Source organism: Eumetopias jubatus, unplaced genomic scaffold (genome assembly GCF_037043125.1).
Source record: "Eumetopias jubatus isolate StellerSeaLion01/CBP00866 unplaced genomic scaffold, mEumJub1_p1.0 scaffold_4, whole genome shotgun sequence".
Lineage (NCBI taxonomy): Eukaryota > Metazoa > Chordata > Mammalia > Carnivora > Otariidae > Eumetopias > Eumetopias jubatus.
The window spans coordinates 4,192,619-4,208,755 of NW_028274810.1; the positions used below are offsets into that span (position 1 = coordinate 4,192,619).

Consider the following 16,137-nt stretch of genomic DNA (forward strand, 5'->3'; position numbering starts at 1 on the left):
CTTGTGAGGAGGATTATGACGGCAGCCTCTCACCTGGCCTGCCCACGGGGCATCTTTGCTCCGGTTCATCCCACCTGCGATTCTTGGAGCCCAGCTCTGATCCTGTCATCCCTCTGCTTATAAGCCTCGAGCTCCTTGTGCTGGCCTTTACAACCTAATGTGTCACCATGACAGAAGGACATGTTGGCTGTCCCTCAGTCACGTTGAGTTCTTAACTCTTCTTTGACCATACCCCAGAACATTCCCACTCCCATGCCTGATGTTTACATTATTCTCTGTTTAGAACGTTCTCTTCCTACTTCCATACCTGCTGAAATCCTACCTGTCTGTTGTCAAGGTCTACATCAAGTCCTACCTGATCCGTGGAGCTTTCCTGAGCTTGTCCCCTCTTGTAGGTCTTATGGCATTTATACTCTGTTCATACTGGTAGCTATTTTTGTATTAAAAGTTTTCCTTCAACCCTATTCAACATAAAGTCCCTTGACAATAGAGCTGGTTTTCAACTTTATCCCATCAACCACTTAAGAGTGTTTTGCATTTAAGTGTGAGGCAAACATTGGGGCATGGACTAATAAAATCAGGTTTGGGGTCCTAGGTCTTTTTGATGTTCAGGAGAAAGTTGAAGGACCTTTGTTCATGATCCTAAATAGACTTCACCCACTCCAGTATGCTAACTGAAGAAACTAAGGTGGGGGGAAGAGGTTGGTAGGGAGCAAGAAACTGTGAGGTAGAGCAGGCAAGCACCACTCTTCCTCAGGGGCTCACAGGATGACTGGTAGCATCACAAGATGACTGGTAGCATCACAAGATGACTGGTAGGGCCTCAGACAAGAATGGAACTTGAGACTCCACCTACTGGGTGATGGGGGAGGAGGCATGGCCTCTGCTTTTAAGAAGGTTAGATTTAGGGGCCAGGGAGTGGCCCCACGTGCTCAATTCATAGAATAAAGAGCACATGGGAACAGTTCAAGGTTGTTTTCATCTGCTTGATTCTGTTTGTCTGGCTCAGAACTGGGACTTGGGGAAGGAGGCGCAAGGCCCAGACTAAGGTGGCCACACATTCCTATACTGTTGCCCAGGGCATTGGCTAGAGTCAGAGCTGGATCCCAAGGACCACTGAGTGTGGCAAGGGCCTCCCCTAACCTAGCTGTCCCCTTGGTTTCTCATGTTGAGTAAAGGTGAATTTAAGGTGGCTGTTAATAGTTCACCCAACCTTGACATTCTCTCTGACCCATGAAGGTGTTATCCTGAGACTGAGGAGAGAAAACAGGAGTTAGAAGCAGCAAGGGGTGGTTTTAAGCACTAGTTTCTTAAGCTAGTGGGGTTGGTTCTCAAAATGTGCACTTTCAGGTTTCAAGCTGGGAGATTGAGTCAGTAGATCTGAGGTGAGGCGTAAGGATCTATTTTTATTTTTTATTAGATTTTTTTTTAAGATTATTTGTTTGACAGAGAGAGACACAGCAAGAGAGGGAACACAAGCAGGGGGAGCGGGGGAGGGAGAAACAGATTTCCCGCCAAGCAGGGAGCCCAATGCGGGGCTCCATCCCAGGACCCTGGGATCATGACCTGAGCCAAAGGCAGACGTTTAACGACTGAGCCACCCAGGCGCCCCTATTTTTTTTTTTTTTTACAAATCTCTATAGGTAATTCTGGGGGCCAGTGGGGGCTGAAAAAGTCAAATCTGTAAGGTGATGGTGAGGGTTTAGTGAGGTTCTGTACCATGCCTGACACATCGTGAGTTTTCAAATGGCAATGTGATTTATTATTGCTGGAATCACCTGAAGGTCTATCGATTTCTACTGTTTCAGCTAAGTCTATCTGTTCACTCACTCAGATGAAAACAGATGGTGCCTTTGGGCATAAGTGGACAACTCTCAGAATTGAGGAGATGAATGAAAATCCTACAATTCTTGCTTTATTTACTTTTCTAGGAGCTGTCCTTTCTTTTTCCTCAGAATTTGATCTCTCCTTTGTTTTATCTGATCTTTAGTAACTTCAGGATTCTTTTACCAAATAATACCTGGAAGCTCACAGGTGTTAGACAAACTCTGTTTTGGAACAGGGGATGTTTCAGTGACTTTTGTATTGAGAAATGCTTTGTATTTTTATCAGGCTCCCACTGACCTCCAGACTCTCAAATATTTTTAGATCATGGATTTTTGATGAGCTAAATGGCTTTAAGATCCCTTCACTCCCACCCCTGTTTCCTATACTGGGTAGGCTTATGAGCATTCGTGCCTATGATAGTTTTTTTTGTTTTGTCTTGTTTTCTTTAAGTAGGCTCCATGCCCAGTGTGGAGCCCAACACAGGGCTTGAACTCACGACCCTGAAATCAAGACCTGAGCTGGGATCAAGAATCAGATGCCCAACGGACTGAGCCACCCCGGCACCCCTTTATGATAGTTTTTAATTAGAAATTTCCCCACATGCGGGGAGGCTGGGTGGCTCAGTCGGTTGAGCATCTGACTTCGGCTCAGGTCACGGGATCCCAGGACCCTGCAATCGCGGGATTGAGCCCCGCCCCGCATCCGGCTCCCTGCTCAGCGGGAGGTCTGCTTCTCCCTCTGCCCCTCGTACCACTCATGCTCTCTCTCTCTCTCAAATAAATAAATAAAATATTTCTTTTAAAAAGAAATTTCCACATATAACCAGTATCTTAGAACAGAGAATGGTCTATTTTTTTAATTTTTATTTTTTCTTGAAGTATAGTTGTGGACACAGTGTTTTTTTGTTTTAAAGATTTTGTTTATTTATTTGACAGAGAGAGAGACAGCAAGAGAGGGAACACAAGCAGGGGGAGTGGGAGAGGGAGAAGCAGGCTTCCTGCCGAGCAGGGAGCCCAATGCGGGGCTTGACCCCAGGACCCTGGGATCATGGCCTGAGCTGAAGGCAGACGCTTAACGACTGAGCCACCCAAGCTCCCCTGTTGACACGGTGTTACATTAGTTCAGGTGTACAACTTAGTGAGTGGACAACTTTGTTGTGCTATGCTCAAGCGTAGCCACCGTCTGTCACCGTACAGTACCATCGACTGTATTCTCTGCGCTGTACCTTTCATCCCCATGACCGCAAGCCTGTCTCTCCCACTCTTTCACCCCTTTTGCCCATCCCCCACCCCCTTCATTCTGGCAACTATCGGTTTGTTCTCTGTATTTATGGGTCTGTGTCTGCTTTATTTGTTCCTTTTTTAGATTTCACATATAACTGAAATCATACAGTATTTGTCTTCCTCTGATTTATTTCACTTAGCATTATACCCTCTGGGTCCATTCATGTTATTGCTAATGGCAAGATCTCATTCTTTTTTATGGCTGAGTAATATATATATTTATATTTGTTACTGGCCATTCTGGCAGATGTAATATGATACACCTTGTGGTTTTGATTTGCATTTCCCTGGTGATTAGTGATGTCGAGCAGCTTTTCATGTATCCCTTTGAGAAATGTTTATTGAGGTCCTCTGCCCATTTTTAACAATCAGATTGGTTTTTTTTTTTTTTGATAGAGAACTTTTTGATGTGCAAGGTGACAGGGCAGGCACACTTCCCTACAAGTCCCACTGGTACTGGGATCAATTGAATGGAGTCTCACTGCTTCCTGGGCTAGCCCTGCTGAGGAAAGTCCTGCAGCTTCCAGCCCCAGACACACAAATGGAGGGGAAAATGAGATGACTTAGCCTCAGCCAACTAAGCTGAACTTCCCTGGCTTTTTGGGTCTTGTTGATGTAGGTCATGCTCCTCTCCAGAATAGCTACTGGTTCAGACTTCTGCTCTGTGTGCAGGCTGCTGGTGAGGGGGTTTGACTAGGGGTCAGAGATGGGCCCTTGTTGATGGCTGCCTGGGAGCTGAGAAGCCTTGACCTGCCTTGGGCTCAAAAGAGTCTCTGGGTCCCCCCAGCTATTTCTATCCTGTGGAAAATAACCCAGTGGCTTCAATTCTTTCTTCTCTGGCCACATCCAGAAGTCCTACCCACTCTCCTCTGTTGTCATTGCCTCACCTTCCCAACTTCTAAAGTGTGCCAAACGTTCCTTCTTGACCTTGGGCATATTATTCTCTTTCCTGGTAGCAATAATCTAATTCTTTTGGAAGAAGGTGGGGTCTGAAGCTATGATTAATAATTAAGATTGATTAAAAAAAAAATCTCTGGCTCTCCGCCCTACCAGCCAGCACTTTGTTCTCTTTCCCACAGACAAGCAACTTCGTTGCCAAGAGTTGACTTTCTTGCCAGAGCTCAGCAGGGGTTACAGCTTCCTTTCATTTCCAGTATTTTATTTTGGCTATCTGAACTGGGGAATAAAGCCTAGAAGATTTAACGGACTCCAGCACTGGATGACTGCTGGTACCATGTTATAGAAATCCATATGCCTTCACTAGTTAAATACCTGCCCACCATAGGGGTCCGATCTGGATTTTCTCAGGAAGCAGAAGATGGGCATGGGGGTGAAGAAACCAGAATGAGTATCCTTAAATACAAAGATCCTTTCTCTTGGGCCCTGTGTTCCACAGTCGCAGGCATCCTCATCACGGAGCAGTGATAATCCTGCTAAAGTCATGGATCCCAACCCTGACTTAGGGGCCAGAGTAACACCAGATGGACCCAGGTCTGGAGCTGGACCAGAGCCCAGCCCTTTGTCTCCTAGTTGAATCGTCACTTGGCAAGATGGCAAAGGAAATGGTTTTAGGGCTCCAAGGGTCCCATGGAAGGCCTGGCTTTTGGGGTATCAATCTGCTTTTCTCTGTTGCTATGGTTGAAGGTGTTCAATATTTCATCAGTGTGGCATGGGCACCAGCGTCAGTGGCTGCTTTGTGGGGAGGGGCTGACATGGGGGCAGGAGGCCAGAGGGGACTCAGAGCCATTTCTCAGCCAGTGCCCGAGGCTTCAAAGACACAAGTGCAGATCTGAGTGATTGCCGTCTGGTTGGTTGAAAACTTTCACCAAATAAAAAAATAACTTGGGATTTTGCCAAAAAATAGAGCTTTGTCTTTCCTTGTTGAGGAAAATGATGCCTCTTACCCCTTCCCTAAACATGGCACTGGTCTGGCTGGCAAGGAGGTTTCACTTTCTATCCTTGCAGACCTTCAGAGAAAGCGATTATGATCCTGTGGTTGACACCCAGGGTGTGAGATGGCTGAATTTTGGGGGTGGGTGCCTTAGAAATGAGCATGCGTATGTTGACCACAGACCATCTCATCTTTTGACAAAAACACAGCATTGAATGGCCTTTATTTTGATTATAAGGACATGTTGTGGATTTTGTGGGCTTTGGTTGAAGTTTCTCTATAATTACCCCCAAATTTCTGAGGGCTTTGGTTTTTTCCAGCTTTTAGTCCTATGAAATTGAAAGTTGAGAGGGATCGGGCGCCTGGGTGGCTCAGTTGGTTAAGCGACTGCCTTCGGCTCAGGTCATGATCCTGGAGTCCCAGGATCGAGTCCCACATCGGGCTCCCTGCTGATCAGGGAGTCTGCTTCTCCCTCTGAACCTCTTCCCTCTCATGCTCTCTATCTCTCATTCTCTCTCTCTCAAATAAATAAATAAAATCTTTAAAAAAAAAAAAAAAAAAGAAAGTTGAGAGGGATCTAGAGGTGAGTTTGGATATAGATGTGGGTTTGAGCTAGAAAATGGAACTGATACATGCAGGCCAGATGCTCAGCAGAAAGGAAAGTAAAGATTCAGGCAGCCCAGGTGCCTGAATGTGAGGAAGCTCCCCTCTGGTGGTGCCCAGTTCCCCCCAGTACCCTTCTTCTCCGTCTCCTCCCAAAGCGGTGTCTTTCTGGCAGCAGGTCATGCTCTGAGAGCTGCTAATTTCCCCCAGGGGTGGCCGCTGACCACACGATTGTGGCTCCACTGTTCTCTTCCCTGGGGACGCAGTGGGGAGGGCTCAGGCCCTGGGCCCTTGGAGAGAGATCACTTGAAACGGTGTCTATTTGTTTGTTTCCTCGACTGCTTAGTCACTCATGCCGCTGGGGGCGTGGCTGTCGACTGCTGGGTGGCTAAGCTGTCGGGCAGTGGGAGCCTTTCTGCCCTGTTTGTACTGGGTGTCTCTGTGGGCGTGAAGGCCAGAGATGGCTATCTGGAATGGCTACGCTGCGGCTGCTAGGGGGCCTGGAGGACTTCGCTGTCTCTCCTCCACCCCACCCTCCACGCCCTCTGCGCTCCTCTGTTCCTGTCCCGCCAGGAGGGAAGGGACAGAAGGTTTAGTCTCTGATTTACTGGTAGGGAACTCAGGCCTCTGCCTTGCACCAGCCATTCTGGCTTCCATTCTGATTCTCCTGTGAAAGAAAATGCTTCAGCCAAGAGGGATGGATGACACTGGCAGGAGCCCTCCCCGTAGGAACTGGGTGCCCAAGCCCCAACTGGTGCTTTCGCACTTGTCCTCTCTTCTGTGGCCCGGGACCTCGCTCCTGGCAGTGGAGCAAAAGGAAGGGCAGGATGGATGGAAGCAGAAGCTGCCTCAAGCGGAAGAAGTGGGACCCGGCCCCAGGAGTCCTTTCTCTGGTGGGCATCCCTACTCTGCTCTGACGAGAACTTCAGGGTCCTGGTCAACCACTTTTCTATCTCCTCTTCAATAGATCAGGCCAGCTCTGAGGGCTGGTGTCTTGGTTTCCACTTGTTTGACATCTTCCTGATCCGGTCCTACCTCACCTGACTCCCACTAGTCCTTCAGGTCTTAGGAAAGTCATTTTCCCAGGAAGCCATTCTTAACTCTGTCCGTCCCATTCCCTACTCCCAACGCCCTTTGTTATATTCTGCCTTATCACTCTGTTCTTGCCTAGCATATCATTCACTATGTGTTCTTGTCAAAATACATTCTCCCCATATGAGAGGCAAAGGATAGGTCTGTCTTGCCCACAGATTTATCCTCAAGGCCTAGTCCTTGAGGACTAGGGAGGCTCTTCAAATATTTGAATGAAAGTGGGCTTGGGTTTTCTTAAAATTTTTAGGTCAGGTATTTAAACCTACTTTCTTTAGATCAGGGGACAAAGAGGAATTTAGTTTTGGAGCTATTGAAACTGAAAAATCTGTGTCCAGGACCCAGCCAAATACATGGGTCTGAAACTCAAGTAAAAAGATCATCCTTGGGAAATAAACTTGGAAATTATTAGCAAGTCCTGGAAGGTGGCCTCCTATGCCCCCAGTGTTGCTACAGCCTAGATTTGGCATGGTTAGAAGAAAAGGGTCATGGGAGAGGGAGGACAAATGTTCTCTCTCCAAGCAGATTTTCTTTCCCATGGGTTTATCCATTTGTTTTTTGTCACAGAAATGGCTTCCACCTTCCATCCACGAGAATGTGAGCTGTCTAAACAAGAAGGGCAAAGCTATGGCTTCTTCCTGCGAATCGAGAAGGACACTGCTGGCCACCTGGTCCGGATAGTTGAGAAGGGTAGCCCAGCAGAGAAGGCGGGCCTCCAGGATGGAGACCGAGTTCTGAGGATCAATGGTGTCTTTGTGGACAAGGAAGAGCATATGCAGGTGAATGGGACATCTGGGGTTCTTCTTCTAGGATCTCTTTAGCCTCCACATCTCTGCTGATTAGTTTTTGGGGTCAGTGGAGATTTCCCAGCTGCCACTGGCAAGGCAGACCCCTTTATGGCTATACCTTCTGCCCACTAATCAAGTCCCCTCCAATTAACTGGGAACTGTAAAATTATTCCTAGATTGAATAGTGTCAGAGCCAATAGGCATCATGTTTGCTATATGCCAGGAACTATGCTAGGCAATTTCATATTCATTATTTTGTTGAGCCCTCATCACAACCCATGAGGTTACATATCACCATTTCACAGAAGAGGGCTCAAAGGCTCAGAGAACTTCGCTTGCTGATGTGTTCATGCAGTGAACACATGGGAGGGTCTGACCTTACCCCAGTTCTGCCTACCTCCTGGTGGATGCTCCTTTTACTATGCCATGCTGTTTCCATTAGCCCAACTAGGATTCGGCCATACTCTGGGTTCCAACAGTGCTAGAGCCCTGCCCCCTCCAATCTGTACCTGGATCTTAGGAGGGATGGGGTCTAGATGGCTGGAGCACCACCTGCTGACTCTTTGGGCTTCAGGGGTCAGCATTCAAGAATCTCTAGATCCAGTGAATGAGCTAGATGGTGAGCATCCCCTATGGTGGCTGATAAGGTTTTTGGTTAGTTATCTTTTTCTTCCTCCTAGGTTGTAGATCTGGTCAGAAAGAGTGGGAATTCAGTGACTTTACTAGTTCTGGATGGGGATTCCTATGAGAAAGCAATGAAAAAGCAGGTAGACTTGAAAGAGTTGGGTCAAAGTCAGAAAGAGCCGAGTGTGAATGATAAGAAACTGCCCTCTGTGGTGAACGAAGGAGCACAGACTTGGACCCAGCCACGGCTCTGCTACCTGGTGAAGGAGGGGAACAGCTATGGCTTCTCTCTGAAAACTGTCCAAGGTGAGTCGAGGGTGGAATTTCCAGAAGGAAGATATTGTTATTGGTTACTGACTTCTTTGACAAACTTTTCAGATGCTGTGGCTATCCAGTTGCAGCTTCTCCCTCCCTCCCTTCTTCCCTCCCTGGCCCTTCCCTTGCTTTGACAATTGTGCAATGAAGGATCAAACCACTGGACCCAGCACAGGGTGGGGAGGGCCACTGGTCACTCTTGTCCCCCAGTGCCTGTTAGGCTGAGCCTTGGAGACCAGAGGGTTAGAGGGCTGCTGCTTCTTTGTTATTCTTTCCTAGCTGCCTTAGGGTGAGGGTGGAGGGGAGAAGGGAATAAAAGGCAAGAAAAGAGATTCTTTAGAAGAGCTACTTTTGAAGAAGGATGCTATCTTTTCACTTCTGAGTGCCCAGGTGATCATTTATTCAACCAATTCTTGAGCACCTGTTGACGGGCCAGACCCTGTTATAGTTGCCGCAGATGCTACTCTACTAATCATCTCCCCTCCATCCCGTGACATTGAAATAGGACCTTCAGCTGTGACCCAGCCTCCATGGCTCGAAGGTGCGTCCCTCAGGAAGTACTAGAAGCTCTGTTTCTAGAATTTCAGAGATGCAGACAGACGTTTGCTCAGTTGGTCGTAGTTCTGCAATGGTGTCTCTGGGATTTAGGGTAGAGCCATAGAGGCTATATAAGCCTTTTGGTTCTACCTTGAATGTTGCTTCTCCTCTGTTCTTCCTGCTACTGGAGGAGCACTGGTCATAACTGGGTAAGTAATAAATAGCAGACCAATAGTAAACATAAAATTGTTTCCAAGGCTTATTTAACCTGTAGTAAGTGATATAAAGTAGCTGTAAGAGGTGTTTCTCAAGTTTGTCCATTATTAAACATAATGGCGCAGGTGGGCAGGGGAAGCTTGGCATTTCTTAGAAGTCTGTTATCAGCAAAATGGTGAAAAAATGATCATAATTCAGATTTTATTCATTTGACTCGTGCTAATGTACATAATAAATGGTTTAAATTAGCTTTATGAAGGAGATGTTTTCTTCATGACATATATATAACAAGGTAATGGGAGAAATTTTAAGGCAGCAGTTTATACTGTTATTCCTTACAAATGATTTATTTTGTCATTGTGAAGCTACCCTTCGCCTAGGTTGAAATATGAATATCTTGAAAGAACTGACAGCATTTCTATAAGAAGCACCTAAATCGCATCATCTACTAATCCAGACTGACTGTACATGTGTATACATCCCTGCCCTTCTGTGCCTCTGTCCTCCTAAGCCTGCATGAGCGAGATTTAGTGACTTCATTGGTATGTGATGGTTGGTGATAATACTAATTAAAGAAGACAGAATGGAGCAGATGCCTTCTAATTCCACAAAGGCGAAGAACAGGAGTAAGATGCAATGATGCAGCATGGGCATGGCTTGGTGCTCTCTGGTTCAAGAGGCCACTGCCTTCTGAGATTCCTTCCTTGCATTCAGCTGGGCTCAGAAATTCTATTCAGATCAATAGAAACCAACCGAATAACGTCTGTGTCAAGCTTTGTGCCAGGAGCTATAATTTTAATTCTAGATCAGAAGCCCAAGTCTATTTGAGTTAACTTTAAAACTGGAAGTTGTAATTTTACATTATTGGGAGAAAACCCTTTATAGTTGGACTTTCTGTGTAATGGAGTTGTAATGCTTGTCCACACCCTTGCAGGTCAAAAGGGAGTGTACATGACGGATATAATGCCTCAAGGTGTGGCTATGAAAGCTGGTGTCCTGGCTGGTGATCACTTGATTGAAGTGAACGGAGAGAATGTCGAAGATGCCAGCCACGAGGAAGTGGTTGCCAAGGTATAGCCCAGAGGGGTACTTTTCTTACCTTTCACTCTATTCTTACTGGAAGTCACAGGAAGACACGAATAGTAGTTTATGATGGGAGGAATATAATGATGAGAAGTTAACGAACCCTTTGTATTAAGAGGCAACAGACTCACTAGAGGTGTGAGCAGTGTTAACATAGGGTTTTGGAATAAGGCCTTTGCTAATTTCAGGTTTTCAGAGAAAAGCGTTCTAAAGAATCGTTAACTTTAGCTTTTGGATCTTATTTGTATCTGATTGGGAGGCCCCTCTGAATTTATAACAAAGTCGGTGTTTTACTAAAATGTTTTAATGCAAGCTGGCAGATAACCAATGTGGTGATGGATATAGAGCTACACGTGGGGAGTGTTGGAAGACCCGTTACCCCAAATCTTACATCCCTGCACAGTTCCATGACACATGGATAACACTCTGAGGTTTTCCTTTGAGGTCATATGGAACCTTGAAACCTGACCAACTTTATCTTCTCTTGGTAGAATAATTTTTCAAAGTAGACCTTAACTTGCTTTTCCAAACTCCTTTTCTAGACTTAAGTACCCTTCTGGGTTTTCTGAATTCTAGCTCTCACGTGGGTTCAGTTAGCATCTGTGTGGGTGAGGGCATACTTAGCAAAGGCAAACACAACTGTGGACGTGGAGATAGTAGTGTTGACCAGTGAGATGGTAGGAGAGAGTATTATAGTTTAAACTCGGACCTTACGTTCCATCTTTTCTATCGAATCTAGAGACTGTGTGCCTCTAGGAAGAAACTTCCCTGCTTCCCAGCATTGTTCTTGGAGATGGCTGTCAGTCTTACCTGTGTGTGCTGTTGCAGGTGAAGAAATCTGGAAGCCAAGTTGTGTTCCTGCTGGTGGACAAGGAGACTGACAAGCTCCATGCTGAGCAGAAGATAAAATTCAAGAGAGAAGCAGCCAGTTTGAAATTGCTACCCCACCAGCCCCGGGTTGTGGAGATGAAGAAGGGAAGCAATGGCTATGGTTTCTATCTAAGGGCAGGTCCAGAACAGAAAGGTAAGGCACTAGAAGAACAGAAAACCTGGCGGTGTAACCATCTAATTCTTCACCCACTCTGACTCCAGAGTTCTGTTAGGCCCCTGAGTCCCTACCAGCTACATGAGGGGACAGTGAGAGACTAGAGAGCATGGCTGGGTCATTTTCCGTGGGGGCCATGATGGGCATCTCAAGGTTTCCTTAGCAGAACGATAAGGCAGAATTTTGGATCTGGGCAGTAGTATGCTGTAAATTTGCTCTCTGGAAAAAAAAATGCCCTAATTTGTAGCATTTGTTGATTTTTTTTTGGTTGATTTTTTTGTGGTGTAAATACTCCCAATATATCTGATTTCAAGCCATGAATGTGCTGTCACAGAATGCAAAGTTGAGAAGTCTTGAACAGAAATGGTTCTCACAAGCTGGTGTGAGCCAACTCCAATATACCACTGGATCTGAGTCAAGGGTGCAGGTCGGGATCTGGGAATCAAACAGAATCTGGAATCTTTCTGATTCCTTATAACTCAACAAGGAAAGAACTAAGGTCCTTACAGGGAAGCTGAATATATAAAGGAATGCAGATTCAGGCAAACTGTTTTTCTAGACGTTGCTATTTTCTTTTCATTATGTATATTTATGTTAATTCATCAAATATTAATTTGATTCATATTATAGAAAAACATCCTCAGGGCCTTATAGAATATCAGGTGAATCAAACAGGAATTCTTCAGTCAAGGAGCCCACTATTTAGTAGAGGAAATACACACATATGTCCATAACTGAAGGTGGATGGTGAGGGGCACCTTAATATGGGGTAGAGTACTATTGGAATTCAAGGTTGGAGCAAGGTTTTCTTACTAAAAAAGTACTGGAAGGCCTCATGGTAGAGATAGCAGCTGAGCTCAGGCTTTGTAGTGTGAATAAAATTTGGACAAGTAGACAGTATGGGGACAACGAAGGCCATTCCATGAGGATAGGATTGTGTGAACAAAGCAGGGGAACATGGATGCCATTTGATTGGCATCTAATGTGTGGCACAGAAAACCACGTTAGAAAGGTAGGTTGGAAAGAGATGATGAGGGCCTTTAATGCCAAGTTGAAGAGTTTGGACTTGGCTCTGTAGTTGATGGGGAGTGAAAAGTTTTTTCAACAGTGTGAGAGGAAAAAATTAAGCCTATAGCATCTTGGGGCTTTATATATCTCAATTACTCCTAATAATTCTGCAAGAAGAATTTCTGAAATTGAGGGCAGGGAGAAGATACAGTAATTATTATAAGGACAAATAGTTGTGGCTTAACTAGGATCAAATTCAGGTCTTGTTCAGTTCTAAAGCCCGCACTTGTGCTGTTGTACCCAGGAATGACTTGGTCAGACGTTGCATCAAGATGAATCTGAAGGCAGATCTATATTGGAGAAGGCAAGGATTAGGGGCAGGGAGAGCAGTCGGTGAGGTGCTGTAGTCGTTGGGTAGAATTTAAGGCAGGAACTAATATCACATGCATTTAGGGTAGAATAAGTGGGGCTAGAGAAGAGATGTGTCAAATATTAAGGTAGCATCAAATGACCTAGCAGTTGATTAGAATATGGGGAGTGGATACTGAGGAAGAATTGATGCTAAATATCAGTGACTGGGGTGATGGTGCTGCCATGGACAGGTGACAAGGGGAGGAGCTTTGGGATGCAGGAGATGGGCAGAGATGACTTTTGGTTTGAATAGGTTACATTTGAGGGATCTATGGGCTATCTAGTTGGAGATGCCCAGGAGCTAGCTGGAAAAGTGAAACTGGGACTTGTTAAAATAGTGGGAGGGACAAAAAAAAGTGTGAGAGATCTAAAGGCATCTGGTGAAGACAGTTCAAGTCAGGAGAGGAAGGGTAAAGTTGCATCCTTGAGGCATGCACACACAAACACGTTCACAGTTGAATACACCCAGTTGCTACTAAAATGCCAGCATGCATTTCCCAGGCTCTGAGTTCTTTGGTTTTGTTCTTCTTTCTTCTTCCTGCCCCATTTTAATGGCTTAGCTTCTACATAAGATGTATGGGTACATGGATGCTCACTGACTTCCTGGGAACTTGCTGACTCTTACTGCTTAGCACTCTATTTGGTCAAGATTGAGTCTCAGACACTTTGGTAACAACATGATTCTTTTTTTTAAGACCCTTTGATCGGTAATGGCTGAGTTTGTTCCTGGAGTAAGTTGTGGGCAGGGAATGAGGCTGGATAGGGTGCTTATCGTCTGCCTTGGGTGCCAGTGGGAGGGGCAGTCGTATGCAGCGTGCCTTTTAAATTCATGTTATCAGAGCTTTTGGCTCCAGCAGAAATTCCACAGCTTAATTTAGGGGTCTTTCTGATAATTTTATTTAATTTTGGGGGAGGGTAGGTCAAGTCATCAAGGACATAGATTCTGGAAGCCCAGCAGAGGAGGCTGGCTTGAAGAACAATGACCTGTTAGTCGCTGTCAACGGCGAGTCTGTGGAATCCCTGGATCATGACAGTGTGGTAGAGATGATTAGAAAGGGCGGAGATCAGACTTCGCTGCTGGTGGTGGACAAAGAGACGGACAACATGTATAGACTGGTAAATAATTTAAGGCCTCATATTCATGAATTAAGGTTGGGTGCATTCACTCAAGTCCTCACACTGTGGCTAAGTTACCACTTTGATTTTCAAACTGGAAGGGCATAACAATCATCATTAAGGCTGCACCGAAGTTCAAATTGGTAGTGATAAGAGAATGCCAAGTGATTGGTACATGAGTTTTAAGTCCTTAGATTCAAAATTTTGAAGGAATTTGCAAATGTAACTACAGAATTACTCTTGGTAATCTGAGAAAACTCTATGAACAATAGCCTAGAAATAGGCCCATGTAGCCCTAGCTTTCCCAAATAGGAAACAACCAGATTTTAAAACTAGAGACCAATAAATTCCATTAACCCCACGTAAAAGGCTAGAAAGGATTATTAAACAGCTTCTAAGCCCTTAGCAAGGAAAGAGAAACACGAATTCACCAAGACTAACCTTAGTGTCAAACTAACCCTATTTGCTCTCAGCTTTTAATCACAACAGGTGTTATCTGCATGTTTTGTTTTTAAATAATCTTTTAACTTTATCACAAGAACTGAGGTGTTCAGTCTAGCTTAACAGACATTTGGGGGCCTTCTGCTGATACCCATCTGCCTCACTAGGTGATGGTCACAAAGATGAACAAAGATGGACTCATTCCAGGTGATATATGATAATGGAAACATCCAAAGGTGCATAAATAATACAGAGGGAGGAATATGGTAGGGGGTGGCATTAGCCCCTTTTTATATATTAGCAATTTCTTAGTCTCTCTAAACTTCATTTTGTAAAAAATCACCCACCTCAGCCTGTATTTGAACCCAAGTTCTTAATTCATTATAGCATATACCCTCTCAGCACTTTTTTTTTTTCAGCACATTTTTTGATTAGCAGTTTTAAGATACTGTGTGAAGAAAATTAAAGAGTGAACTGGATGATAGAACAATGAATGGGTTTTTAGCTAGTTGTACAACCATACCTGAAGAATAACTGATATTGGAACAATGTCAGTCTGAATAGATGTCTCCAGTGGTATGCTTCTTATCCTAAGCTAGTTTATTACCACATTTGGATGGAGACATGGAAAACATTTAATATACTTAAGTCATACAGATGGCTTAATGTGTTGATGGGTAATTAATTTGCTAGAGATTATAATATTCAAAATATCCAGTCAGGACAGAAAGAAGAATAAAAACTAATAAGTTTAAGTTTAAACAGGAATAAATTTCAGGTACTAAACTAACTTAAAACAAAATTGTATGAATACCAAATGGTGAGACCTGATTTGAGGACTACAAAAAAAGACCAGAAACCTGATGATACTCTAAGTAGCTGCCCCCACCCCCCAAAAGGCAATTTTTTAAAAAGATTTTATTTATTTATTTGAGAGAGAGAGAATGAGAGATAGAGAGCATGAGAGGGAAGAGGGTCAGAGGGAGAAGCAGACTCCCCGCTGAGCAGGGAGCCCGATGTGGGACTCGATCCCAGGACTCCAGGATCATGACCTGAGCCGAAGGCAGTCGCTTAACTAACTGAGCCACCCAGGTGCCCCCAAAAAGGCCATTTAAAGTTACCTTAACTGACACTTGGCCTTCGGAGATGATAGTACTACTTTACTGAGTTGTTCAGACCATACTTCAAATGACCAGTAATGTAATCTTGGGCAAGTTACCCTCCCTGTGCTTGCCTCCTTAGTTGTAAGATGGGGATAGCTACTGTGAAGGGTTATATGAGGTAATATTTAGAACATTCAGAATAATGCCTGGCCCATAGAAATGTTGTTTATTAAGTCAACACTGTGTGCAATTCTGAGAACATGACTATAAGAAGGCCAGTGTCAAGAAAGGTAATCAGGGCAGAGGTTTGGGAAATTACCATGTGAATATTGAGTTTGAATAAGCATAGGCTTTGGAGAAGAAAGAACATCTTCAAGAATTTGAAAGGCTAAATGGTAACTATGTAAGGTGATAGATATGTTAATTACCTTGATTGTGGTGATCACTTCACAATGTGTATGTGTATCAAATAATGCTCTGCACCTTGAATATATACAATTTGTCAATTACACGTTAATAAAGCTGGAAAAAACATGAAGGAAACATTGACAAACTTGAAAGTAGAAATAGACAGTTCTACCATAATAGTTGGGAGACTTCAATATCCCATTCTCTATCCTGGATAGAGCCACCAGTCAGAAGATAAGGAACTCAAGGACTTGAAAAAAAGAAACCAACTAGATCTAACAGAAGTACAGAGCACTCTACCCAACAACAGAACACATTCTTCTTGAGGGCACATAGGGCATTCTCCAGG

The 16,137-nt window shown here is 44.5% G+C and overlaps 1 protein-coding gene across 3 annotated transcripts in view; it reads left to right on the top strand.

The window, feature by feature from the left end:
* The window catches only part of PDZK1 (PDZ domain containing 1), a 49,799-nt gene that overhangs the window by 19,383 nt on the left and 14,279 nt on the right, over positions 1 to 16,137 (top strand). For all 3 annotated transcript variants that reach the window (XM_028088324.2, XM_088022304.1, XM_088022305.1), the window contains 5 exons: positions 7,261 to 7,472; positions 8,162 to 8,411; positions 10,108 to 10,244; positions 11,085 to 11,280; positions 13,640 to 13,836. In XM_028088324.2, coding sequence (XP_027944125.1) covers positions 7,263 to 7,472; positions 8,162 to 8,411; positions 10,108 to 10,244; positions 11,085 to 11,280; positions 13,640 to 13,836 — 990 coding nt within the window. In that variant the 5' untranslated portion in view covers positions 7,261 to 7,262. The remainder of the gene's footprint in view (positions 1 to 7,260; positions 7,473 to 8,161; positions 8,412 to 10,107; positions 10,245 to 11,084; positions 11,281 to 13,639; positions 13,837 to 16,137) is intronic.